This window comes from Mustela putorius, unplaced genomic scaffold, assembly GCF_011764305.1.
Source record: "Mustela putorius furo isolate JIRA1106 unplaced genomic scaffold, ASM1176430v1.1 tig00003853_pilon_pilon_pilon, whole genome shotgun sequence".
Taxonomy (NCBI): domain Eukaryota; kingdom Metazoa; phylum Chordata; class Mammalia; order Carnivora; family Mustelidae; genus Mustela; species Mustela putorius.
The window spans coordinates 61,788,303-61,814,721 of record NW_025422005.1 but is presented as its reverse complement, the minus strand read 5'-3'; the positions used below and the strand labels follow the sequence as shown (position 1 = coordinate 61,814,721).

Sequence of the window (26,419 nt, the reverse complement as noted above, 5' to 3'; positions counted from 1 at the left end):
GGAGACGGGCGCGGGCGAGGCGGAGCCGGCAAGGGTAGAAGACGCCCAGGTCCGTCCCCTTTTCCGTGGAATCTGAGCTAGGCTTCGCAGGTTTTGCGTCCCCGCTCTAGAACCGGTAAGTGGTTTTTTAAAAAGTCCGCTTTAGTTGTTGAGGCAGCGGGTGTCCCCGCCGCTCGTCCACGGAGGAGCCGAGTTTGAGTGCGGTTGCGCTCTCGTCCCGCGGTCTGTCCTGGAGGATCGGAAAAAGGAGCTCGTGGCCCAAGACCTTTCCCTCTGGGGGATGCGAATTCCTCATGCGTAAATCACGCAGGGACTTTCGCTTGCCGGCCGCGAGCCCCCATCCTGGTCTTCAGGGGGGTCTGCGTTTGGGCTGCACCCCGCAGGGCGCCGTGGGTCCCGCTCCCGCCGCCAGGCCTGGGCTTGGGCATTCGGGCTGCAGCCGGCGGCGGTGTGCACCCAGCCCCGCGGCGGGAACCGGCTGGTGCTCAGTGCACCCAGCCCCGCGGCGGGAACCGGCTGGTGCTCCGCGCCTCTCCCGAGCTCCGCCCGCCCGGTCGGAAGTCGCCTCTTACCATCAGAGCTGCTGTGTTCCTTTTGGAAAGAAATGCCTAGTTTCCTGGACCCCCCTCTCCCCACCCAACCCCGGTGACCCTGACCCAGAATGATTTTCAAAGGAAAAAAAAATTACAAAATAACCACGTAAACACATCGTTAAATGTTCACTTCGTTCCGAGACGAGGCTTTTCTCAGTGACCAGGGAATGCGTTAATGATTGAACTCTTGAAAGGCCGAAGTTTGGACTGCTCTCGGAAAAGTTGTGCGATTCCCACTGAAGCCGTCTGTGTCTGGTCCGCAGCAGCAACTCCCACCGAGCTCTTCCCCAGCCCTGGAGAGCAGCCGGCCTAGTTCCATCCAATCCTTACATCCAAGAACCTGGAGAGGTCTTGAATTACCTATTCAACTCCTTCTCCACCACCCCCTCTTACCAGAACTGGGCACTGAGATCCAGACCAAGAAAGCAACCTGACAAGGTCACACAGCCAGGCAGCCACATTTCTTAGGTTACTTTTAATTTTTTTTATTTATTATTATTATTATTTTTACATTTCTAGCTTAAGACTATAAAAAAAAGAGAAGGCTTACATGAAGCATTCTTGATCAACAGCAGCCCATTTCCTAACGATGATTCTCCTTCCAAGTTCTAATTTTTTTTTTTAGGTTGTACCAGAAATTCTTATTTCATCTTACGCCCTTCTCTCATTAAGTGCCCTTGCTCTGGCTTTGTGACTTGATTTCTTCATTCTGGATTAAAATACAGTTCTAACATTTTCCCCATCCCTTTAGTTTTTATTAAACCAAACAGACTGAAACAGAGCATAGAAAAAGATCACTGAGGAGGAATTTTAAATTCTGTATTTCCTAGATTTCCGAAGTATGCTTGGCAACTTTTTTAAGGTTTTATTTATTTATTTGACAGAGAGATCACAAGAAGGCAGAAAGCTAGGCAGAGGGGGGTGGGGGAAGCAGGCTCCATGCTGAGCAGAGAGCCTGCTTGTGGGGGCTCCATTCCAGGACCCTGAGATCACCACCTGAGCCCAAGGCAGAGGCTTAACCCACTGAGCCTCCCAGGTGCCCTGCTTGGCGACTTTTAATGGGTCAAAAGTACAACCAAAAATTAAGCCAGGTCCTCTAATTTAAAATTTACACTTGATGAATAGAAAAATCTATTTGAAAACACTAGCAAGGTGGCAGACCTGCTGACATGGAAATGATTTAGTCTAACAGAGCCTGGTGCGTGCTGGCATGCTGTGGAGGGCTCACGCAACTGTTGCAGTTAATCTCGGCCAGGATGGCAAGCAAGGGAGTACTGGCCTCTTTTTACAGATAAGGAAATTTTTACTAGTTTTCTGTCACGGCCGGCGCGACAAATTGACCAGGGAAACGTAAGGGTAAGAGGATGGCGAAAAGAAATTAAGAGACAAAAAGATGGGGGCAGGAGGGACACTGAGGAGGATGTCCAACAGGGCCAATTTTATTCCACATCTTACAATCATTTATAAGGCAGATCACAACAGAAGGAGTAATACATCGTACCTAGTTAGATGACTGCAAGTTTCTATAACAAGTTTACATTAACTACAAGCAAACCTCGTGATGCCAGGTAGTCTGGGCTAGTGCCATTAGCAAGACAATCAACCTGGGAGTGGATTATGGGAGGGTCAGGAACAACAAGGACCAACTAAGAATTCTTGACCCTGACCACATTGTTCCCTTCTATAGGGAGAAGGTGTGGGAAGTCACGTAGGGGAGTGCACTACACACAGCACCGACCCTTTCTCAGTGTTACTCAACTTTCCCGTCCTTAACCTTCTCAAGGTGTCCCAACTTTGAAGGAGACACCAGTCAGGGCCTGGTTTGGTCCTCGACCCCAACCGTGTCGTGGCCTCCACAGTTTTCCTAATAGAATGAGGTCCTGTGTATCACTACTGGATCACCCTAACTTACAGCCTTTTGGAAACTTTCACACTCTGAGCAGATGCCTTAATCATAAAATATGTAATCCTACCTGTGGGTTAGTTGAATTTCATATTGCTAGCTCAGCCTGTCTCACTATCATCATTATAAGGTATATTTTTAAGAAGCTAAGTATCTTCTATGCCAACATTTCAAAGGGTAAGATGAAAAGGATTGTATAGTAAGGAAAAAAAATCAATCAACATTTAACATACTAGAGTTCTAGCTCTGCCTCTGTGTGACCCTGGTGAGTCTCTTAACCTCTTAGAATGTTTTCTCATCCATAAAATGAATGATTTTAATTCAGGTTTCTGCGTACAATTAAGTGGTTGCTTTCCTCCCTATTGTGAAAATAATTATACCAGTGGGCATAAAATACTTGGTTTTTAGAAGATCAGTTATTAGGGGTTTAAGGATTATAATTACTATTAGCATATTGTATTATTTTATTCTTTTTATTATTCCCTTTGACATATCCCCTTATGTATTATATATTATGAAGCAGGTGATGATTCTGTGAATAGTTGAAGGGGTTTTTCAAAGGCAATTTGTGCAGTTTGAAGCCTGATCCATCATAGTGGCAAAGGCTCAGTAGGAAATAAGATGGACAGAAGCAAAGGAGAAGACAACGCTGTCAAGGTTATGCCTGGTGTCCTTACATGCTTGATAGGATAAGATGGTAGTACTAGGTGAGGCAGCAGAGTCTTCTAAATCCAGTATTAAGGATGAGTATCCTTTTTCCTTTGTTCTTTTTTCCCAACTTAGTAGATACCAAAATGTAGGGGAGGAAATGTATATGTTAGATAATTTTGATAGATTCTATTTCAGAGTAATTTTGCTTTTATTACTGTTACAGTTCTTTGAGGATAATAATGATGTCTGTTGGTGAAAAGCTAGAGGCAGGTGCTTGAAAGAAATAAATACGTAGGAAATAGGTAAAAGTGGAAAAGTCGCTGCAGATCTTACATGGTGTATGTAGCTGTGTGAGAGACTGAGCACAGTTAACAGGAGCTAGGAGGAGGGTTGGGGCATTTTCTCTTTGCCCTTTGTGTTCTCTGGGGTTAGCACAGTGCCTCGCTTACAGTTAATGTTCAAAAACTACATGCTGAATGAGTAATAGCCAGTGTTTGCTATTAATATTTTGTTTAAATGATTCTCCAGACTGAATTGTTTGAGGTGAAATTCTTGTTTATAATCTGAGTCCCGTAAATATTGTTATGTAAAATCAGAGGTGATTATGGAATTATAGAATGAAGAATATTTTAATGAGTAAGAAAGGAGAAAAGAGATGGGAAAGGAATCATGATGTCTACTATATATAGGAGTGAACATTTGCAGGGTTCAGTGCTTGATGCTTGCCGTGTCTCTACCACAGTAACCCTGAGTGGGAGCCCAGTTTTGAGAGGAAGAAGCTCAACAAAGTTGATTGCCTTGCCCAAGGCCATCTGGCTAGGAAATGATAGAGCTGGAATTGATACTGAAAGCTGTCAGATTCCAAAACCTGTACTCTTTCCAAACACTGTTGACGGCAAAAAGGGAAAAGAAAGCTGTGTTATCTCCAGAATGGAAAACTATGAGCTGGGCAGCCTTGTTTCTTATTTTTGTTGCTGCTGGGTTTTTTTTGTTGTTGGTGGTGGTGGTTTGTTTTATTGTCTTTATATTTCACTTTCTTGTCTAAGAAATACCTGGCCTGAGTGAAGAGCTAGATAGAAATTCAGTAGTGAAACTGCTGGTGGGTATGGAGTGAGCCACCTTTTCCAGGTCCTCACCCCGCACAGGTGTCACCCTTAGGGACAGCTCAGCTAGTCTACAATGACCTTAGGTTTATGTCTTCTGCCTGTTTCTGCCCCCTTCTGCCCCCTTGTATTTGAGGTTTGCCCTTTAGGACATGTCACTGCTAAACCACCCTCTAACAACAGACAATTTACTTTCTCCTCTGTGCTGGTACTGTGTGGCATCACTTAAAGAGTCTTAAAATGATACGCTTTTTGGTTAATTATATCAGGAACTTTCCACCAATAACACGATCAAACTGCTTTTGATCGCCCCCCTGTACTTGGAGTGACATTTTATAGTTACCACATAACTGTTCTGAGTAGTCCTGTGTTGAACTTCAATATAGTCAAAGTCTGAGTTCTTTCATCTCAAGCCCTAGTTTCTGCAACTCTTTTTGATCTTTCGCCTACTCATGGTTGACGAATATAATTATTCCAGAAGTTAGCAACGATGTTCTGGGTGGTGGCAGAGTCTAACTAACTATTTGATGTGGTTAATATCAAGAAATTGTGATAAACCACAAGCAAAATTATGGAGATACAGTCAAAAACCTTTTTGTTTCATTGCCATAGGTATGGAAGATTTCCATAATTAGCTATTTTCCTATTCAAATGTTGTTTACCTTTTCTTTTAACTCTGAGTTTTCATTTTAATGATAACAGTGGTAGAAAAAAAGTAACAGTGATAGGACAGAAAGGTTAACTGTAAATGACCCTTGTGATTTATAAAAGATTACATAAAGCAGTCTTTTTAGTTTTTCATGTTTTCCTCCTTTGTTAAATTGAATGAACTAAATAAAGCTAAGTATTTCGCCATTGATAAATCTCAAAAACTTAATGTTGAGAAGAAAAAGCAAGTTGCAGAATTAAGTACAGTATGACCCAATCTAAGTAAAGTTTGGGACCGTGCAACACAATAACACATGTTGTTCCATGAAGTAGTGAGATCACCACCTGAGCCCATGCCTGGGACTGATGAGCACTGAGTTTATGGTAATAATCAGCACTTAAAAGGCTGGGCCAGGAATGGGTTTGGGGATGGGTACAGAAGGCTTTAGCTATGTCTATAATGTTCTAGGTTTTTAGAATGTTGAGATTTATTAAAGCAGGGGGCAGGTAAGTGTGTTCATCATATGCTTTATGATTCTCTCTATATTTGAAATATTTCACAATCTAACAGAAGGTCTATTTATCCAATGTTAGTAAAACTTAACAAATTTCTAAGATGTAACAGCACAAGCTTGCCCAAAAAGAAACCCAAGATACTGTTTCATGCTATGTCTAGCCAGATGTTTTTGTTTGCATGTTTGATTCCCTTGTGGAAGGCACTGAATCCCTACAGGAAGTAATACCAAGTATTTTGCTTTGTAGCTGAAGGATTTGTAAGATGAAAGGTCCTTAAACATGAAATGAGATCTGTGTAAGCTCATGATTTAAATTGTTGTTTGAAAAATTGTTTGATCTGCCCCCTCCAGGGGGAAAAACATAGTGATACAGCCTAGATACCATATGACAGTAGATTATTATTTTTTTTTCTTGGTGTCTAGATCACCATGGCGACTGGACAGAAGTTGATGAGAGCAATTCGAGTTTTTGAATTTGGTGGACCAGAAGTGCTGAAACTCCAGTCGGATATTGCAGTACCAATTCCAAAAGACCATCAGGTGGAAATAATTCCATAAAAATAGGCAATAATTACACTGAGTGCGTGTCTCCAGAACATCAGGCTCATGTTGAAAAAAAGCAGATTCACAATAATTCATAAACACAGTGGATTAGGACAGTTTATACTGATGCTATAAAGAGAGCATAATTATAACTGTTAGTGAGTTACATCCATGAAAAGGGAAAATAACTTGCTCAGAACATTTTTGAGGTTGAGGATCATCTATGAAGTGCAATAATTGAATTTTTCTGCATGGAGTCATAAGTAGTTTTGAACAAGTTATTCTATTACAAACTTTCATGATTTCTATTTTGTGCACAGTAGGAAAATCATTTTCTTCTGCATACATGCCTCCTATATATGATTTAAGAGAATTTAAATGAAGAGTTTAATCATTTCTGGTGACTTTAACAATATACTTTCTCATTAAAAATTATGTATTTTTATTACTGCACCTTCCATGACTTCCAAGTCTCATTTCCTTAATGAACCTTGAAGCATCTGAGAGTTTTTACAGTTTGGCCATAACCTAACTTTAGAGATTCATATCTCATTGCTCCTTTTCAATAGACTGTGCTGTTACAAGCAGCATTGTCTGGTTTCCCCAAGAGCCGGTTTTATTCCTTCTGTCTTTGCACATACTATTACTTCTACCTGAAACATCCTTTTCTCCCATTCTGAAAGAATATCTACTCTTCTTTTAGGGCCTAGCTCGGATACCATTTTCTTTGTAAGGCCTTCTCTTACTCTTATAGCAAAAGATATCATTACATATTAAATAAGGTAAAATTAGCTTCTGTGGTAGATGTAACCTCAAAATCTCAATGGCTCAACATTAGAAAATTATTTCTCATTCACTAAATTCCAAAATTCTAAAATATCAGTGGGTAACTCTCAAAGAGTGATTTGTGGACCCAGCCTTCTTCCATCACGGGGCTCTGCCACCTTCAACACCTCTGTCTTCTGGGGTCACTTCTACGAAAGGGTGAAGGCACAGTGTGGATTGCCTAGAACATCTTTATGAGCCAGAAAGTGGCTCTGGTCACTTTTGTTCACATTCTGTTGGCTAAAACTCAATTATAAAGGCACCAAGAAATAATATTCTTCCTAAGGACCCAGGAGGAGGAGGAATTGGGCTTGATGAGCACATAAAGGTTTGTGCCACACATCCTCTCAAATATTTCCACTACTATTTTCCCAATTTTTTTTTTAATTTTTATTTATTTATTTGACAGAGATCACAAGTAGGCAGAGGCAGGCAGACAGAGAGAGGAGGAAGCAGGCTCCCCACCAAGCAGAGAGCCCGATGCGGGGCTCAATCCCAGGACCCTGGGATCATGACCTGAGCCAAAGGCAGAGGCTTTAACCCACTGAGCTACCCAGGTGCCCCCCAAAATGTTTTTAATATAACACATTAATAAGCCTTTCTGTTTTATCTTTTTTATGTATATGTTGGTTTGCAAAACTAACAGGAGCCCATTGAAGGTGAGGTTTTCCCATCCATTTTTATAATTTCCATAATCAGTAGAGTCGTATCATTAACGCTGAATGAATACCTGAATGTTCTGCGTGAACGAAAATACATTGTCATTGCAGGTTCTAATCAAAGTCCACGCGTGTGGTATAAACCCAGTGGAAACATACATTCGTTCTGGTACTTACAGTAGAAAACCGCTCTTACCCTATACTCCTGGTTCCGATGTGGCTGGCATAGTAGAAGCCGTTGGAGATAATGTATCCACTTTCAAGGTATTACATTTTAAATTATTTCCATTTTGGCTTAATATTTTTCTTAAAATATTTTAACATAGCTTTTAAAATGTGTTGTTAGTCTTTAAAAGGCCCCGTTATAGATTAAGGAGAGCATTTGCGGTGATGAGCACCGGGTGTTGTATGGAAGTGTTGAATCACTGTATTGTACACCTGAAACTCGTATTACACTATCTGTTAACTAACTGGAATTTAAATAAAAACTTCAAAAAAAATGAAAGGCCCATTACACAATTTCTGCCACTTGGGGGACTCCTCTATTCAAAAAAGAGATTGGCTTTTATCTAGAGGTCTTCCTAGTTTCCATTGTTGGGGATAAGCGCTGGGTAAATTCTGTATCTTCACATTCTCACAGAATTCAGCTGTGATCCTTTTGATGTAGGAGAAACATGTAAGGACCGAAAATAGGCAAGGAAATGATACTATTTCCTCTCAATAATACACAAGCCAACATAATGTTTAATTCTTTCTATAAATTTAGTTTCATAAGATAAAGGAAAGGCCAATTCTTTTGAATAATAAGTAAAAGATGAAAAGAATGCCAGGTCAACTATACATTTTTGGAGCTCTGACTCAGATCAAGGTGACTGAGTCAATGAAAATATTATGATCGGGGCTTTTGTTATTTATATGCCAAAAGAAATCTAAATCATAGATAGCATATTCATGTTCCAGCATCTTTCCTCATAATTCCTTGACCTGCTCCACTTTGGCAGCACATTTACCAAAATTGGACCGAGACAGAGAAGATTAACGTGGCCTCTGCACAGGAAGGCATTCCGATTCCTGTGGCTGTGCTCCCCTCAGCCCGTGGCAGTCTGGCTTCTGCCCTCATTGCTCCACTGAAACGCTTCTTGCTAATGTCGCTAATGGCCTCTCTATTGCTAGAGTTAATGGGCCCTTTTATGTCATTATCTCTCTTGACTTCTTGGTGACATTTGACACTGTCAGCCACTTAACTTTTTCTTAAAAAAATTTTTTTTTCCTTTCAGCTTCTATGACATCATTCTCTCCTGTCCTTTCCCCCAGTTCCACCTAGGCATTGTTTTTCAAGCTGCTTTTTCTCGGGATGCTCCTCAAATTTCAGAACTGCCCAGTATTCTCAATCTCGTTTTACACCTCTGCTTTTGGTATTCTGTGCCTTCTTCAGGATGATCCCATGGTTTCCATGATCACATGTGATGTCTTTAGGTTAGAATTTTCCACTAAGCTGTGAACCTGTCCCGTCTAATAAGGTAGCCACTAGCCACATGTGAATTAAAATTCATATTAACTTGAAGTAAAATAAAGGAGTCAGTTGCTCAGTCACACCAGCGACATTTCAGATGTGTATAGCCCCTGTTTGTAATGGCTGCCCTACTGGACAGTGCTGATACAGAACGTTTACATCTTCACAGAAAGTTGTGTGGGAGCTGTGGGAGACGGGACCCACGCCACCAGCCCTTGGTAACCTCATACACAGTGTGTCTGAAACAGAGCTTACCTTTTGTCATATCAGATCAGCTCTGCTCTTATGCGAGTATGTTGGTGACATGGTGGTTTCACTCCCCGTCACTCAGCTTTCCCTCGCGAGGATGGTTTTCTCTTGTGTCCTTCTGTGCCCACTGCCTGGAGTTCAGGTTATGCTGCCTAGTCTCTTACCTGGATATCTGTGACAGATACCTAACTGACCACCTGCTCTCCTTCCTCCACGAATCTATCGCTGCTCCATAAGGGATGTGTTCTGAAATGTAATCGATTGTTGTACGGTTTAATTCTTAGGTCAGTTCCTTACAGATTTCAGAGTATTGCTGAGAGTGCTTATGTTGTGACAGAAGACTCTTTTCTGCTCTTTCCTACTGTCCTCCTATTCCCATCTCCATTCCTTCTCACCCTATACTTTATTTTTTAGTAAAGCTGTTCTTTCCTGCATACCCCATGCTCTTCCTTCTCTGTCTTTGCTCATTTTTGGTTTTTCTGCCTGGCAGAATTAAACTGAAACTTATTAACATAGGTGCAGGGGCTTTTACCCTCCAGCTTTAGTTCCTTTTCATTGTATCTCTGAAACTGTTACCTTCCATGCATTAGACTACTTACTCACTGGGTACAAGTGCTAGCGGTTCCTCAGCATTTATTCCTGCCACTGTTTCTTTGTTTACTTTGTATCCTTCACTTGTAATAACTTTTTTCCATTTCATTTTTCAAAATCTTAGTCCAGTTCCTCAAGACCTATCTTAAATCTTAGCTTCTCAATGAACCTATTTTTGATTCTTTAACTTAGAAGTAATTCCTTTCTTTTCCTGGGACTTAATCTTTGATAGTTTATCATGTTTTCTTGCATTGTAGTTATTCCTATCCTTTCCTTTTCTCTCTTCCTAGAGTTTAAGATGCTTTTGATGGGGGAAGTTATTTTGTTATTAGTATCTATCACAGAACTCAAAGTCCTGCTTTCCATAGTGAATTCTTAGAATGTGTTTGAATTATATTGCAATCTGGGCAACATCTTTTGAAGCTGTAAAAACAGGAATAATCTTAACACAGTCATATTTGACCATTTGCAAGTGGCACTGTAAGCAGTGACACGTGTCTTTGACTGCTGGATGCCTTTTGAATCTTTTCTGTTTCTATCCCACTGTGTAGGGCTATTACTTTTTAGAGATCTTTTTTTTTTTTTTTTTTTTTTTTTTTTTACAGGACAAATTTAAGTACCGTGAAAGTTATTGCCTTAATGTTTTGCTTATTCCAAGGAATATTTACATTTTTTTCAAGAAAGGGGAGTCCGGACAGGTGTTTATAGTAGCCAGTCTGATTTCCCTAGCATGCAGGTCATTTTGGTCAGGCTCCAAGGCCTCCCTTGTGCCTTACCTCACCCTCAGTTATGCATCTGCTTTCCAATAGCAAGGACCCAGCAGAGTTGACTGAGAGTGTACTGTGTTTCTGATGCTGTAACAAGTGAAGAAGCCTGTCCCGGCTCATCTTGCTGTCAGGATCCAGGCAGAGTTTCCTGCTCTTGGTGTATGCATAAAAAAGGAGGAAGGAATGCAAGAAACCTGGGGGATGGATTTAGAACAGGTATTTGGTATGTGAAAGAAACCTTGTATCTTATTTATTTCTTCTTCCTAGTATTTCGGGAAAAAAAAATAGTTATGCTAACTGCCGTTTACTAACTGCTTAATCTGAGCAAATTATTGAACTTCTTTGTCCCTAGATTTCTTCATTTGTGTAGTAGAATTAATCTAAAGTGGTGATAAGAAAAGTACTTACCTCAGGGGCGCCTGGGTGGCTCAGTGGGTTAAGCCGCTGCCTTCGGCTCAGGTCATGATCTCGGGGTCCTGGGATCGAGTCCCACATCGGGCTCTCTGCTCAGCAGGGAGCCTGCTTCCCTCTCTCTCTGCCTGCCTCTCTATCTACCTGTGATCTCTCTCTGTCGAATAAATAAATAAAATCTTTAAAAAAAAAAAAAGAAAAGAAAAAAGTACTTACCTCATAGGCTCTTGAGATGATCAAATTAGACAATACTCATTAGACTCCTAATACAGTGTCTTGCACAGTAAGGTCTCATGGTAAGGTTGTCTTCTCATTATACTATTCTGGAGGTTTTCTTTCCTTTCCTTTTTTATTTTCTCCTATTTTCCTTAAGTTTTCTTCCTGATTTCTATTAATAAAACATTTAAGAATGTTCAGTATGCTACAGATATTTTTACGAGACCCTAAGATGGAGACAATACATAAATACTTATTCATTGTTACAAAAGTTGCATTAGAAGAGATTATACCCATTTGACATCATTTTTAGTCCCTACTGCATTTATCAATTTCTTGCTTTCCCCAGAAAGGTGACAGGGTTTTCACTACTAGCACCATCTCGGGGGGCTATGCCGAGTATGCTCTCGCAGACGATCACACCGTTTACACACTACCAGGAAAACTGGACTTGAAGCAAGGAGCTGCCATTGGTATTCCCTATTTTACTGCTTATCGAGCCCTGCTCCACAGGTAATGACACACACGGTCGGTCATACAGCCAGTATTGCCTGCCTTCCTACCATGCGTCCATGTCTCTCATATTTGGTTACTATTTAGTTACCATTAAGCATTTATGGACTGGAAACTGTGCTAATTTGGGAGATTATTCTAATCACTGGGGATACAAAGAAGAGCAAAACGCTGTCATTGTCTTTAAGATGCTGACAGTCTAGTTAGAGAGACAGACATGAGAGTAATAATATTGATGTATAATGTGGAAAGTACGGTGGTATAGATGTGCATAGGGATTTATGGGATCATAAGGGATGTAACAGTGGTGATGAGATGGGGCTTCCTGCCAAGATGTGAGGCTTGGATTATTTTAAAGTCATGGTTCAGAAATCTTGTTATCCAGCCCTAGAAACTAATTGCTGCAATTTAAAAATACCATGTAGGGCCCTTCCCTAGACCCACTGGTCAGTTCCCACGGCTGGGATCTGAGAATTTATATATATATTTTTTTTTAAAGATTTGATCTTTAAGTAATCTCTATACCCAACATGGGGTGTGAACTCACAACCCAAAGATCAAGACACATACTCCACCAACTGAGCTAGCCAGGCACCCTTCTGAAAATCTGTACTTTTATCAGGGAGTTTTCTTGGGAAAGAATACCTGTTGGTGGGGGTAGGAGGTAGGCAGAGAAAATTCTGGACAATAGGAAAAGCCTGCTGTTGGGGGGGAATATCATGATATTTAAGGAGAGCTATAGCAGTTTGATTTTGTTGGATAGAATATTTCAAGGCAAAGAGTCATGTTGCATTAGGTTGGAATATAGTAATCTTTTAATAAATATTAGCTGTCACATGAAATAGGTAGGTTTCAGATTGTAAAAAGCAAGATGATAGAGCTCACACACTGTTCTGTAAGGGATTGGGGTCATGAAATGTTTTATTCAGGGGAATGATACTGTTATAGGAGTGTTTTATTAAGATTACCTATGAGCTATGTGAAGGATGGATTCGATGACAGGAATGGAGAAAGAGATGGGAGGGTCTTATACGAGTGTCCTTTAGGCAAAATACTTAAGGGCCAGAGGAAGGGCCATGGTAGAAAAGGTGTAAGGGAAAGGACAGCTATTAGAGGGTAAAATCCGTTGTGTTTGGTGACTGTTTGCTGTGGAGAATGAGAGAGAAGATGAACTTACAGATACTTCTGGCTCTTTAGGTTGGATAATGTTGAACTATGACAAAGAAAAGAAGGAAAAAGTTTCAGAGGGAAGCTTGGTCCAGTTTTGGAGTTGAAACCAAAATAGGTATTGTGATGGAGAAGATCAGAAACCTGTTGGGTGAAATTATCTGATGCCTAGAGACTAAAGATGTCAACATGGGGCTGTCAGCCGGTGGGTGGGAGTTGACAAGATGAAAGTGACTGAAATCCTTCAGGGAGTGAAGAACAGTGGAGTGAGAGTAGAAAGTTAGAGAACATCAGCATGTAGGAGTATAGTCAGAGGTAGGGGAAAGAGACCTAAGAGACCAAAGGGAGTGTTTACCAAGGCCAAGGTTGTCTAGAGGTCATGGTGTCTATAATAAACACCTGTTAAGTTCATGTTTTTTGAAGACAGGAAGACTTGGGTTACAGTACTGTCTTCTACTAACAGCCATATGACTGTGGTCCGGTTACTTTCCTGTCTCAGCCGTAGTTTACTGGTTTGAAAAACGTGAATATTAATAACACCTCCTTCCTAGGGGTGTGGTGAGAATTCAGTGAGGTCATGCCTGTTAAGCTCAGTACAGATCCCAGTGCAGAGTAAATATTCCTTCAGTGTTGATAGTGTTAGGGGCAATAGTTGATGTCACTACCAAGAAGGAAAGCTAGCTGTCAAATCCAAGAGTGAGGTGTGTTTGGATAAAAGAGCAGTTGGGCTTAGCATTTCAGAGGTGATTGGTGACTTGAGTCAGGTCACTTTCAGTAGAGTGGTGAGAGAGAAGTTTGAGTGGGCTGAGGAAGAAGGTGGAATTGGGTTCCTCAAATGGAGGTAGTTAGGGAGGAGGAAGTAGAAGAGTACTTGGGAATTTGTGGGGACAAAAGGTTAGACGGGAGTTGAATATGTCTGTAGCTGAGGAAAGATCTAGCAGAGGGAGCAATGGAAGGTTTGGAAGAGAGGGTGGAGTGGCAGGTAGTAGGATGGAAAGATGTAGAATACGTGGAGAGATTGGCTTTAGACATCAAAAGGACAGCTCTTCTGCTAAACCTAGACGCTGTAAAGATGGTAAACTATGGAAACGTTTGTGGGTAGGAAGAGGTGGAGTGTTGAAGGAACTCATAAGAGATTGCCTCACTTTTCATCATGAAATAGGAGACAAAGTGTTCTTTTGACAATCAGGATGGAAGTGGCACCAAAATGCATGATCACGTGATTTTATTATTTTATTTTTTTTTTAATATAGTACATCACCATTTGGATAGATTATTAAGGAAGTTAGATTTTCATTAATCCAGGGCTGGAGTATCAGTGGCATAATGCAATAGTGTGAAGGAGGTGAGAGCACGGGAGATGAAGAGAGAGGAGTTGGGTTGAACTGCCATGAGGTCCTGGCTGGCTAGTACAGGAAACACGACCAGGAGGAGCTAGTGGGCAGAAATTGAGCAATCAGGAGACAGCAATCTCTGGGAAGTTGAAGGAAAGATGTTGAAAGACTACGGGCTTACAGAATTAGGAGATTACTATCGTAGCACTGATTGTTAGAGTCTGATACATTTCTTCAGTAGAGTGGTTGAGGGCGGTTACCAGGTTCCACCTTGGGAGAGAATTCAGGAATTGTGATTTAAGGTTTTCTTCCCAGAGAATGTTGAAATCTGTTAGATTAGGGCTGACTTTGGGATGGAAGAGAGAGCCCACATGCCAGGTGCTAATCTTCAGTGACTGGGAGGAAGCCTGGAGCAGCAGCATGGAAGGCCAGGCCAAAGCTCGTGCCCCTGCTGTGAGCCCCTGAGGGAGATGACTATATTTGTCAGGATTCTCCAGAGGAGCAGAACAACAGAACGTGTCCGTACAGATTACATACTTATATACAGAGAGTGAGAGAGAGATTGATTTGTGGAGGCTTGGTGAATTTAAAGTCTGATAGGGTAAACTGGAAGGCTGGAGACTCCGGAAAGAGCTGCAGTTCAAGTTAAAAGGCAATCTACCAGCAGAAGCTCTTCTGCTCCAGAAGTCAGTTTTTGTTATCTTAAGGCCTTCAACTGATTGGATGAGGCCCTACAGAGACATTCAGAATCATGCTTAACCAAATTCTGGCCCCAGGCCCAGCCAAGTTGACACACAAAATTAACCATCACAGTGACTCTGTGCAAGGGTAGAAGGATCCTAGCTGTGAGATCTGGGAGAGGGTTAGCTTGCTTTTTCACCATCCTCCCCAGGTCCTGTGGTAGGAGGATGTACCCTTAGTGTACAATTAGATGTACCAATACTACAGTATGGTATTGGTAATCCTACTCCCTCACATTTATATTTTACTTTTTAAAATGTCAAAGATAATAGTTATCTTAGTTTATCATTTCAGACTCACTGCCCTCGGTCCCCTTATTTCTAAACAAGAGAACTGTAAGAAGTTTCATTTACTGCTCATAATTGCTGTTTGTCAGCTGTTGGTACACAGCCTTGAGCACGACCCGGGGTCATTGTGTTGTTAGTCCCAGACTGAACAGAATGTATGTCCACTGTGGCCACCCCCTATTTTTCTAGGAAGTAAGAGATTCTCCCTGAGAATCAGATCTGGATCACAGAACAGCTGCTGGATTGGGACATTAGCACTTGTCCATCCAGAGTAATAAAGCATCCCCTAACTGTCTTGCTGCGTGTGCCTTATTTTTCAGTATAATGAACCGGAAGTGGAAAGAGTATGTCATTTCACTGAAAGATCTAGACATTTTTTGGTGTGACAGGATTGATCATATTTCTTACGGTCGTACCACTGCGGATTCAGCATTGCTCTCTGAAACCTGGGCTTAGAAGCTGTGCAACCTGATGTTCAAAGGCATGGAGAAGAAAAAATGGTTTCTTAAATCACCTAACTTCTGTGTTTCCTTGGGCATTACCCTGGGTCACAGTATCAAGACTGTGGTTATCATAATCCTCTTTTTTTTTTATTTTCCCATAATCCTCTTTTGAGACACTTTCTGTGGGAATGAATGAGAGATTCCAGGTCCTCTAGGTTTAGCTCTTTCACTTCACGTGCCTCCAAAGACTGTAGCCTCCCAGAGGGAAGGTAGCACCCCATGTGCTACCAGCATCCAGCACTGTTCATAGAACATAATAGGTTCCTATTAAATGTTTGTTGAATGAACAAATGAATTTCATGTTTTCCTTTGTCTGTGTCTGAAGAACCCTCATTTGATACTGTGAAGATTGGAGAATATTTTGGGCTGTAGAACAAAATGAGTTTCTTGTTTGGGGAAGTGTTAGTTGAACTGAGGGTGGAATTTCCTTAAGAATGACAAACACCTGCGCTTCATTATCTTCAAAGTGAGGTGATGAACCCTTGTCTTGTTTCGCAGTGCCCGTGTGAAAGCTGGAGAAAGTGTTCTGGTTCATGGGGCTAGTGGAGGAGTAAGTATTTGTTTATTTTTAAGTTTATGTTTAAAGGAGCTTATTTGTGTAGGTTTTACATTATATTTCTTTTCAGCCATTTTTAAAAGCCAAGTTAATAAATATAGTCAGTATTTGTAGTCAATAAAGAGACTCCTCTCTGTAGTAAAGCTTCTTAAAATGCTGTCTTCTGAAGGTGATTCCTTGTCATTAGTTTAGCATTTCTCTGTTAAAACCTTCAACAGATCACCCCATTAAAAATGTCTGTGTTAGGTTTTCCACCGGTGTCAGGTGCAGACCAAAATAAACTAGCTTTGTTTTTGCCTTCAAGTAGCATATGTTATAAGAGTATTTATTTAGAATTTTAAATAGTTGTTTAAAGTTAATATTAATTCTATATTCCCTTAGATAAGGAAACTAAGGCTCATTAAAGCTTTACCTATGTTGCCCCAGACAGCACGGCAAAGCCACACGGTGAATTCTCAGACCCGTCTATCTCCCTTCCACTGTTCACCTACTGTGCTTTGATGACATTCATGGAATGCACGGTGTACAGCTGTGTCCTTAACACTACAACCCATGGCTTAAAATGCTAATGTGGGTGGGGGAGGGAACTGAGAACTTTAAAATAAGCTCTTCAGTGAAATAACCCAACACAGACAGGGCTGTCAGAAGCTTCTTCAAGAAACCAGCTGTCAATCTGCCTCTGAGGAGCTTAGAGGAAAAGTTAGAGCTCTGAGGTTGGAATTTAACAAGAAATCCACATGACCTCTATCCTGCATGTAGAGGCTTTAGAAATTTTGGAGATGAGATTTCACATTTTTTTTTTAAATACAGGGCCTGGGGCTGGATGGCTCACCTTGAGGAAGCTGGTTAACCCTTTCAGAGCATTGTGTATTCCTCAGAGTAGTCAAAAGGAGTAGCTTGTTAAATGACACATTGTTCCAGGAGTAATGAATGGCATCCTGAAAATGTGAAATTATCTCTAAAGGTGGCCAGGTAGTACTGAGCGTTCAGCCTATTGTGTTTCTGTTACTTTAAATAGATGAAGCACAAGGTTCCACACTTAGCCTCCTGTCTACCTCAGATCCGTTCTGAAGGATTTCACAGATCAGAGTATTTACTAAAAAGACTAAGGTTGTCTTTTGGGGCCTTGAGAAAATATGACAGATATACCTTGTCAAAAATTCCCATTGCTTAGCTTCACCAAAGAGGCTATTTTGGGGTTAAATTAAATTTAACCCAAAATAACTAAAGGATCTGTCATACTTGCATTTATTTAAATTGCTTTGGCTTTCAGAGAAGTAACCTGGTGCTCTCTATAAAAGGGAGAGGTTTCATAGGAAGAGGAGAGAAGAATTTAAAGAAAATCTTTTTATTCCCTTTACCCTCGTGTAAAAAGCCCAGTCACTTCACCATGGTTTTAAAAAAAAAAATTTTTTTTTTTTTTTTTTTTTTTTTTTAAGGCAAAATCCACACTGTTCTCTGAACTGCCTGAGTTTGTTAAATCCTTGGCTAGCAGGGATAGGCTGGCGGCCTGGTGTGAGAAGCACTTCTGATCCTCCCTGCCCTACCAGAGGGAAATAGTACTGGGTTTTGTCTTGCTTCCGTTTGTACTTTCTGTCCTCATTTAATTCAAATTCCTCTGGGATTATGTTGTGTATTTAAAATGGTGTGGAATTGATGAACACAGCTGTTATCCAGATAGGGAGTGCCCTATTTTAGTGTCAGCAAAGTAAATAGAAGAAAAATAGTTGACACATAATGGTACATAATCTGTTGAAGTACTGTTGCTGGTGTAATTGTTGACAAGAAGAGCATAAACAGTACCTTCAGAACAGCTCTTAAATGCCTCTTTAGAGTAGAGCAGAAGGAGTTATATTTACATTAACTCTTTAGTTCAGATATAGTTTTATTAGAGGCCTGTGTTTTTTTTTTTTTTTTTAATTTAAAGTAGCAAAAATCAATAGTGCTAACTCTGTACTATATTGTATTTCATGGAATTGAATGTCTCTCTGACTCATGAGACCGTGAGTCCCAGGGTTTGTTTGTTTGTTTTGGTTAAATCAAACAGATCCCTGCCAAAACCCAACTGAGTTCAGACTCGACACTCCCATATGCCGCACAATCTTTACAGTCTATTTCAGGCCTGGGAGTCTGTGATTCTGTTATAGTTTTAATCAGTTTCTATCATCATTTTTCATCTTAATTCTTTTCTGTCATTCCCAATCCGTGATGGTTTCACCTTCCTCTGAATCACTGGTTATCACTGAGGGTGGTTTGGCATCATCCTATCTCCCCCTTGAACATTTGGGGCAGCGTCTGGGGATATTTTCGGTTGTCACTGGGTAGAGGGGCTGTGGTGTCTAGTGGATAGAAACCAGACATGCTGCTAAACATCCTTCAAAGCCTAGGCTAGCCCCTGCAACACAGAATTGTCCCGCCCCAAATGTCAGTAGTGCTAAGTTTGAGAAGCCCTGCTGTAAACGTATGTGACACTTATCTGTACCATTCACGTGGCCTGTAACCAAACATAGGTTTCCTAGTCCTGCAAATTAAAAAAAAGCTGCTTTTGTTTATATTTCTTATATGGTTTTATTTCTCCTTTATCCTAAGCACATTTATATAGTGATCTAGTGATTTCATGCAGTCCGTGGCTTTAAATACCATCTATAAGTGATGAATCTCAAATTTAAATTTCCAACTCTGGATGCTCCCAAGTCCACATGCATATTCAGCTAATTATTGCATATCCTCAGTTAAGTGAGCAAATGCGGCTCAGCATTTGCAAAGGGAATGCATGCTCCACTGGCCACATCTTGCACTCCCTCCCATGTGCCCTACCCTCAAGCCACGTTGACCCCCTTCCTGTCCAGGCTATTCCCATGTCACCAGGTGAGCCAGGACCATTCTGCCTACAACATTCTCCACCAGCTTTCCACATCTTCACACGGCTTGTCCCTCACTTGACTTAGGTCTCATCTCTTCAGAGTTGCCTTTCTTGGTGACCTCACTAATCCCTCTGCCTATCTCCAATAGGCTAGTTTTTTTTATAGCACTTTTTCATAGCTAAATTTATTTTATTCATTAATTTGTGTGTTTATTATTTTCCTCCTTTCTCAGAATATAAGTTTCTTGCATGAAGTATCATGTCTAGCATATAGTAAACAATAAATGGTCATCATATGGATGAATGAATGAATTTGCTCATATACCTATCTCTTCTACTTAAATGATGTCACATTTGTCATTTAGCATTTTATATGTATTGTTTAAGTATGAAGTCAGGGATCAAGTTTTGAATGACTTTAAACCCCTTACCTTTTGCACAAAGTAGGTGCTGAGTAAGCATTTTATACAGTGGTTAAAAACTCAAGCTCTGCAGACTGAATTGGTCCAGCTCTGTGATTTGGCCCTGTTCCCATCTCTGTGACCTGGTCAGGTTACTTACATTTTATGAGCTTCAGTTTTCTCATCTATGGAATATGGACAATAATAATATCTACCTCCCAGGCTTATTGTGAGGATAAAATAAAGCAACGGATAAGGATAAAATAAAGCATTCTGTGGTACCTGACACATTATAAATACTCAATAAAAGTTAGTTATTGTTGTTCTTCTTTCTTCAGACCTTGTCATAGACTCGGAATTCTTTAAGGATAGGGTAGGACCTAGAAGAACCTTAAGTTTATTACATATATTTAATAAATATTTGTAGGGATGCCAAGAATCCAAAACTAGGTGTTTATATTTTGTTTTTCAGGTTGGACTAGCAGCATGCCAAATTGCCAGAGCTTACGGCTTAAAGGTTTTGGGCACAGCTGGTACTGAGGAAGGACAAAACATTGTTTTGCAAAATGGAGCCCATGAAGTGTTCAATCACAGAGAACCTAATTATATTGAAAAAATTAAGGTAAAATAACTCTACAGTTTTATAAAAATAGATTTTATTTCTTGGGAGACTGACTTTTTTGTGTGAGCTCTTTTCTAAACAGCCACTCTCTTAAAGTTGTTTGCTCTTTTTTTAATGCCTATGTGTGTTTCACAGCTTTAGTAAATTAAAAAGCAGAGGTGTCTAATTTTCAGACCTTTACTCTCATCTGTCTTGTTTATGTTTATATCAAATAAAACCTACCCTTTCCAGAGTCTTACAGCTATCAAAATTGGTACTCTTAAGTGCAGTCACATTTTAAGTAAAGTCACAGCTTTGTATTTAGAGCCCTGAGGTGTTCTTTTCTTTTTTTAGATTTTTTAATTTTGTTTTGTTTTAATCATTTAAATTCAGTTACCATATAGCATATTATTGGTTTCAGAGGTACAAGTCTGTGATTCATCAGTATTTTATAACACCCAGTGCTCAGTACACACGTGCCCTCCTTAATGTTCGTCACCCAGTTACCCCATTCTCCACCCCTCACCCTCAAACAACCCTCAGTTTGTTTCCTATGATTAGGAAGGGATCTCTTCTGTTTTGTCTCCCTCTCTGGTTTCGTCTTGTTTCATTTTTTTTTTCCTTTCTTCCGCTATGATCCTGTGTTTTGTTTCTTAAATTCTACATATGAGTGAGATCATATGATCATTGCCTTTCTCTGACTGACTTATTTCACTGAGCATAATGTTCTCTAGCTCCATCTACATTGTTGCAAATAGCAAGATTGCATTTTTGATGGCTGAGTAATATTCCATTGTAGATATATACCACCTCTTCTTTATCCACTCATCTGTTTAGAGATAGAGTGTGTGTGGCAGAGGGAGGCAGAGGGAAGGAGCAGAGGGAGAGGGACAGAGATACTCAAGCAGACTCCATGCTGAGCGTGGAGCTGGGGATGCAGCTCTATCTCATAACTCTGAGATCATGACCTGAGTTGAAACCCAAGAGTCAGACTGCACCACCCAGGTGCCCCCCCCCTTTTTTTATATTTGTAGGTACTGTGAAATGATCAGTACAATAAGTTCATTAACATCCAACACCATACATTGTTACAAAAGTTTTTTTCTTCTAAGAACTTTCAAGATCTACTCTTTGCAACTTTTAGATCTGTGATACAGTCTTATTAACTATGGTCACCAGGCTATACTTTACATCCCCATGACTTTTTTTTTTTTTTAAACTGGAAGTTTCTACCTTTTTGACCATATTCACCATTTCACCCACTTCCAATCCCCTGCCTCTGGCAACCATGAGATTTTCCCAACCTAATTTCTTTTGGTATAATTTTTCATTGGAAGGTGAGGTGCCTAGAGATTACAAACTGGCTTTGTGTAGCCTAGGGAAAAAAGTTGATTTTTTAATTGGATGCCAAGGAGGAATGAATAACCATTTCCCTCATCCAGAGCAGGGAGTTAGACTTTAGTTAGTTGCTGCATATAGTCCATTGTTAGAGCAGAACTCAAGCAGATTCTGAAGTTCTCTGTTTGCACTGTAGTAGCAATTTACTAAACACTGATTACTTTGCTAAACCTCAAATTACTTGTTGAGACTTAAAATTTTCCAGGTACTGATTACTGTGTAACCTCAGCCATTACAAATGGAGGAAGATACAAGGGAGAGTATATTTATTAGCACTAAATCATCTTGCCAAAAAACTGAGTAAAGCTACTCCTTTGTGTATGTCTAGGAAACCTAGAATTAATTGAATATTCACTCCTGATACCATCATCCAAGAGTATTTACAAAAATGAAAAATGGCCCATTATTTTAAGAATATATTTTTGTTTTGCAGACATATAACTTTAAGACCCTGAAGTCTTATGGCTTCTTTCTCGTCTACTAGGTCCTTCTGCTTAAGTCTCTCTCATTCTCCGGATCACTCCCTTACCCTTTTTCCACACCCTTCACCCCCTCTACCACCAACACTTCTTGAAAAAGCAGTGAGTACTTACTCTTTTTACTTCCTTACCTCCCATCACCTTCTACTGCATTTTGCTTGTCAGAGGTCACTGGTGAGCTCTTAATTATCCATCTGCTGCTTTTGACCTGGCCTCATTCTGTGTGATTTTTTTGGCAGCAGCTGACCCTGACCACATCTCCTGGAAGCTGGTTCTCTTCTTACTTCCCTGACTTCATTTGCAGTCCCCTTCCTTCTCATAATACTTAAATGTTGCTGTTCCTTAGCTTTTACCATTGGTCTTGTGTCTTCCGTGGTGCGAGACCTTCCTCTGATGAGTCTCACCTATACCCATGGCTTCTGTTTGTGCCCACATCCTGCTGATTTCCAGCACTGTTTCTGGCCTGCATTCCCTTCCTTCATGCCATCAGCCTGCTAGATGTGGCCACTGGTCTCTTCATCTGAGACAGACCCACATTTCTTTTTTTTTTTTTAAAGATTTTATTTATTTGACAGAGAGAGAGATCACAAGTAGGCAGAGAGAGAGAGAGGGAAGGAAGCAGGCTCTGTGCCGAGCAGAGAGCCTGATGCAGGACTCGATCCCAGAACCCTGAGATCATGACCTGAGCTGAAGGCAGAGGCTTAACCCACTGAGCCACCCAGGTGCCCCTATTCCTATCTTTTAATCGCTATTCTCCTTCCTACCTGTTAGGTCAATCACCTCCGTCTGTCAGTTTCCACACTGACATGCCTTTCAAATATGTCTCCCTCTTCGTTCTCGTCTCTGCTATGACTTAGTTTAGTCCTCATCTTCTTCTCCAGCTTTGTCTGTTATTTGTAAGTGACCTAGTAGTCCCTTCTGTCTTCACAGTTTCCTAAATTATTTGGTTCTCCTTTTAAAAAAAAAAAAAAAAAAATCTCCAGAAATACCTAAAATGGAAGCTCCATGAGGGTAGGAATTTTTGTCTTTCTTGTTCCCTGCTGCACCTTCAGTGTCTAAAACAGTGTCTGGCACAAAAATTAATTAATGAACACCTGCCCTCCCCCAAAGTCTACACCCTTTAACATGGCATTTGATGCATGTTCCCAGCCCATAGCAGTTGATAGTCGCCTCTCTACCTCTTCCTCTCCCCCTACCCGCCTTCCGAAACACATGCCCCAGCTCCCCTGGGATACTTTCTAATCCTGACTTGGACTCTTAGGCCATAGCTTTTCTGTTTTCTCTTTATTCTGCCTCAGGCGTATTATCTGCTGGCTCCTCTTCCTTCCTTTTTCCTTAAGGAACTCCTGTTCATTCCTCAGGGCCTAGGACCTCATCTCTGTGGAACTTCCTCTGATCGTTACAGGTGATCAGACTTACAGCTTTGTTTTTCTCTATAACCTATAGTTTATTTCCATTGTCGCAGCACTTAGCTCTTCCCATCACAGCCTTGACTGCAGTATGTTTCCATCTTTCTCCCTAGCTTTGTTTTGAGTTCTCTGTGTCCATCTTTGAATCCCCAGTACTTACTTAACAATTCCTGGCACTGGTATTCTTTTTTTTTTTGGTTAAATAAAATGAATATAAGGTATATATGTATAACTTATTTAAGAGAAGAGCCAGTTTTGGATGTTGCAAACCAACATCTCTGAAAACCCAAAAGAAAAGGAGTAGTATGGCAGGCTGATTATAAATCACTTGGAACAAAACTAAATGCACACAAAGAAAATACTGCAACACCAGATAGCCAATGATTTCCTTTTTTTGTCTTTTGTTTTTTAACAAAAGTGGAAGCCTTTTTGGGATTTGATACTTGTTGTTTGCGTCTCTGTGAAAATACCTTTTGAGAGGCACCTGGGTGGCTCAGTGGGTTAAGCCTTTGCCTTCAGCTCAGGTCGTGATCTCAGGGTCCTGGGATCGAGTTCCGCATCCCGGGCTCACTGCTCAGCAGGGGGCCTGCTTCCCTCTCTGTCTCTTTCTCTGCCTACTTGTGATCTCTCTCTGTCAAATAAATAAATAAAATCTTTAAAAAAAAAATACGTTTTGAAAACAGAAGATTTTCAACTGAGGAAAAGTATTTTATAGTCAAGTTGAGTCAAAGCACTTGAAATTTATTTAGTATAGATCTTTATCACTTTAGATGTTGTGACTGGTCCCTTGGAATTACATCAACACTATATAATTAGATCATTTAAAAATTAGTGTTATTAGTCTTAAAAATGTAGCATTTTATGTCTTTTGAAACATATTTCCATAATATATGGGACTGTGATAACTGTTCTACAGTTTTTTTTACTTGTTCTCTTACCTTACTCTGCATTCTTATTTATTACATAGAAATCTGTTGGTGAAAAAGGAATTGATGTGATCATTGAAATGTTAGCTAATGTAAATCTTAGCAATGATTTGAATCTTCTGTCATATGGAGGACGAGTAATAGTAAGTATTTTTTTTTTTTTACCACTTTGAGGCTTTACCATAATTCAGTACTATTTTTCAGTGATCTTTAATTATAGACAAGTTGTTTTTCTTACTAGGTTGTTGGCAGCAGAGGTCCTATTGAAATAAACCCACGGGACACCATGGCAAAGGAATCTAGTATAATTGGAGTTGCTCTGTATTCATCAACCAAGGTAGGAAAAGAAGTGACTCTGATTTTGATAACTTAAACATTGATACAGTTTGCTTACTCAAGCAGACTGTAAGTTCCAGTAGATGTTGAACTTAATTATCTGACTGGGTGGGTATGTTAAGGATTAGTCACTACAAGATAACTGGGGTGGGGGTGGGGGGAGATGTAATTTATTTTCCAAGGCAAGACACTTTTGAGAGAGAAAGGAGATACTATTAGTAATTACTTCAGGACAATAGGGTTTTTGTAAACTGACCCTGCCTCAGGCAAATTGTACTTATATTTAGTCTGTAGAAAACTTTGTCTGTAGTTCTGGACAAATGACAAAAGCCACATATTCGTAAGGAACTGTTTATGTTCTGACTCTTAGAATCTGAAAATTTTTAATCCTTCTGAAAATTAATTCATCTGTTCTTCTACATGTAGGAGGAGTTCAGGCAATTTGCAGCGGCCCTTCAAGCTGGAATGGAAATTGGTTGGTTGAAACCTGTAATAGGTTCTCAGTATTCGCTGGAGAAGGTGGCCCAGGCTCACAAAAATATCATCCATAACAGTGGAACTAGTGGGAAAATGATTCTTCTCTTAGAATGACTAATTCTTTCATGTCTTCCTAATGTAGTTAGAGGGTTCCTGCCCCAGTTTTACTCACACTACCTTTGCTCTAATCAGCATTTGTTGGATTCAGTGAGTTTCTCATGTTAAAAAACAAGATTTATCTTTAGAGATGTGGTCATTGGAGTACAATTTATTTTACAGCTCACAATATTCTTTACGCCTGCCACCTGCCTTGAATCAAGAAGTCATTATAGTAGGAAGTAGAATGTCAGTAGTCATTTGGCATTGGGTACATTACAGAAATGCCTGGTACTTGATCATTAATTCCACACGTTTGACAAAAGCAAGTTAATTCAAAATGAGGCTGTATGGTTTCCAAGCCTGCTTGTTCTTATGAAGGTTCTTTAGTATCTGGTTAGCTCAGAACTGTATCATACTCTGAAGATTTTCTGGACTAAATAAGACCCCTTTTCTAAACTTCTCTCATCTGGATCTGCAAGTCTCTTGCAAGGGCAAGATAATGTCTAGAGAAATTTGTTTTTTAACAAATAGTTTTTCCAGCATTTCCTCAAATATTAGTACATCCACTGTGTTGATAGTTGATTGCTCATTGTCCATATATTCTGGGAAGAGGACAGCCTTACTTTTGGTGTAGTAAGATAGGTAGGTACATAGTCTCCTGACAGATACTTCTTGATTGATTTGATTTTCAAACTAGATTTAGAATTATCTGTGTAATGGGAGTCATATGTTTTTATTTAAATTAGTAAACAAGTTTGACACATGAAGAATGATCTGCTTTTGTCTTCATTACATGGTGACCTGCAGTAAATTCTGTAGAAAAAATAAAACCTGTGTTTATCTATTTGGTCTTGATATAGTACTTGCCTTACATCTCTTTTACATAATTCCTAACGGTTAATTTCTAACAGTGTTCTGTGCTGGAAGTCCTTATCGAAACTAAAAAAGGAATAATTTCTTAGAAATCTTGACATCAATGTCATGTGCAAAGAAATGAAGTTTTGATTGTTAATTTTGTTCTTGCTTTTCTCCATATGCTCGTAGCCTCCTGTATGCATACAAACACACATGCACATACACACATATATGTAGAAAGAGATTTATGGAATTTTCTCATAGTTATAGAGGCTGATAAGCCTGAA

The 26,419-nt window shown here is 40.1% G+C and overlaps 1 protein-coding gene across 3 annotated transcripts; it reads left to right on the top strand.

Moving 5' to 3' along the window:
* The first annotated feature begins 1 nt into the window (after nucleotide 1).
* Nucleotides 2-26,121, top strand: CRYZ (crystallin zeta). 3 transcript variants are annotated; one of them, XM_045064727.1, is made up of 9 exons: nucleotides 2-115; nucleotides 5,837-5,953; nucleotides 7,552-7,704; nucleotides 11,537-11,700; nucleotides 16,231-16,282; nucleotides 20,025-20,174; nucleotides 24,407-24,508; nucleotides 24,607-24,702; nucleotides 25,128-26,121. In XM_045064727.1, exons 2-9 carry the CDS (start codon nucleotides 5,843-5,845, stop codon nucleotides 25,290-25,292), a joined length of 993 nt encoding a protein of 330 aa, XP_044920662.1. In that variant the 5' UTR covers nucleotides 2-115; nucleotides 5,837-5,842; the 3' UTR covers nucleotides 25,293-26,121. The 3 variants fall into 3 exon arrangements, with proteins under 3 accessions (XP_044920662.1, XP_044920665.1, XP_044920663.1); XM_045064730.1 differs by lacking the exon at nucleotides 7,552-7,704; XM_045064728.1 differs by lacking the exons at nucleotides 2-115; nucleotides 5,837-5,953 and adding an exon at nucleotides 7,390-7,440.
* The last annotated feature ends 298 nt before the right edge of the window (nucleotides 26,122-26,419 follow it).

What these genes read in the sequence shown, in the direction of transcription:
- CRYZ (XM_045064727.1), top strand. Translation starts at nt 5,843, where the DNA reads ATGGCGACTGGACAGAAGTTGATGAGAGCAATTCGAGTTTTTGAATTT. An exon ending in ATAATGTATCCACTTTCAAG is followed by an intron (nt 7,705 to 11,536) that starts GTATTACATTTT and finishes TGCTTTCCCCAG; the next exon opens with AAAGGTGACAGGGTTTTCAC. An exon ending in CTCTGTATTCATCAACCAAG is followed by an intron (nt 24,703 to 25,127) that starts GTAGGAAAAGAA and finishes TTCTACATGTAG; the next exon opens with GAGGAGTTCAGGCAATTTGC.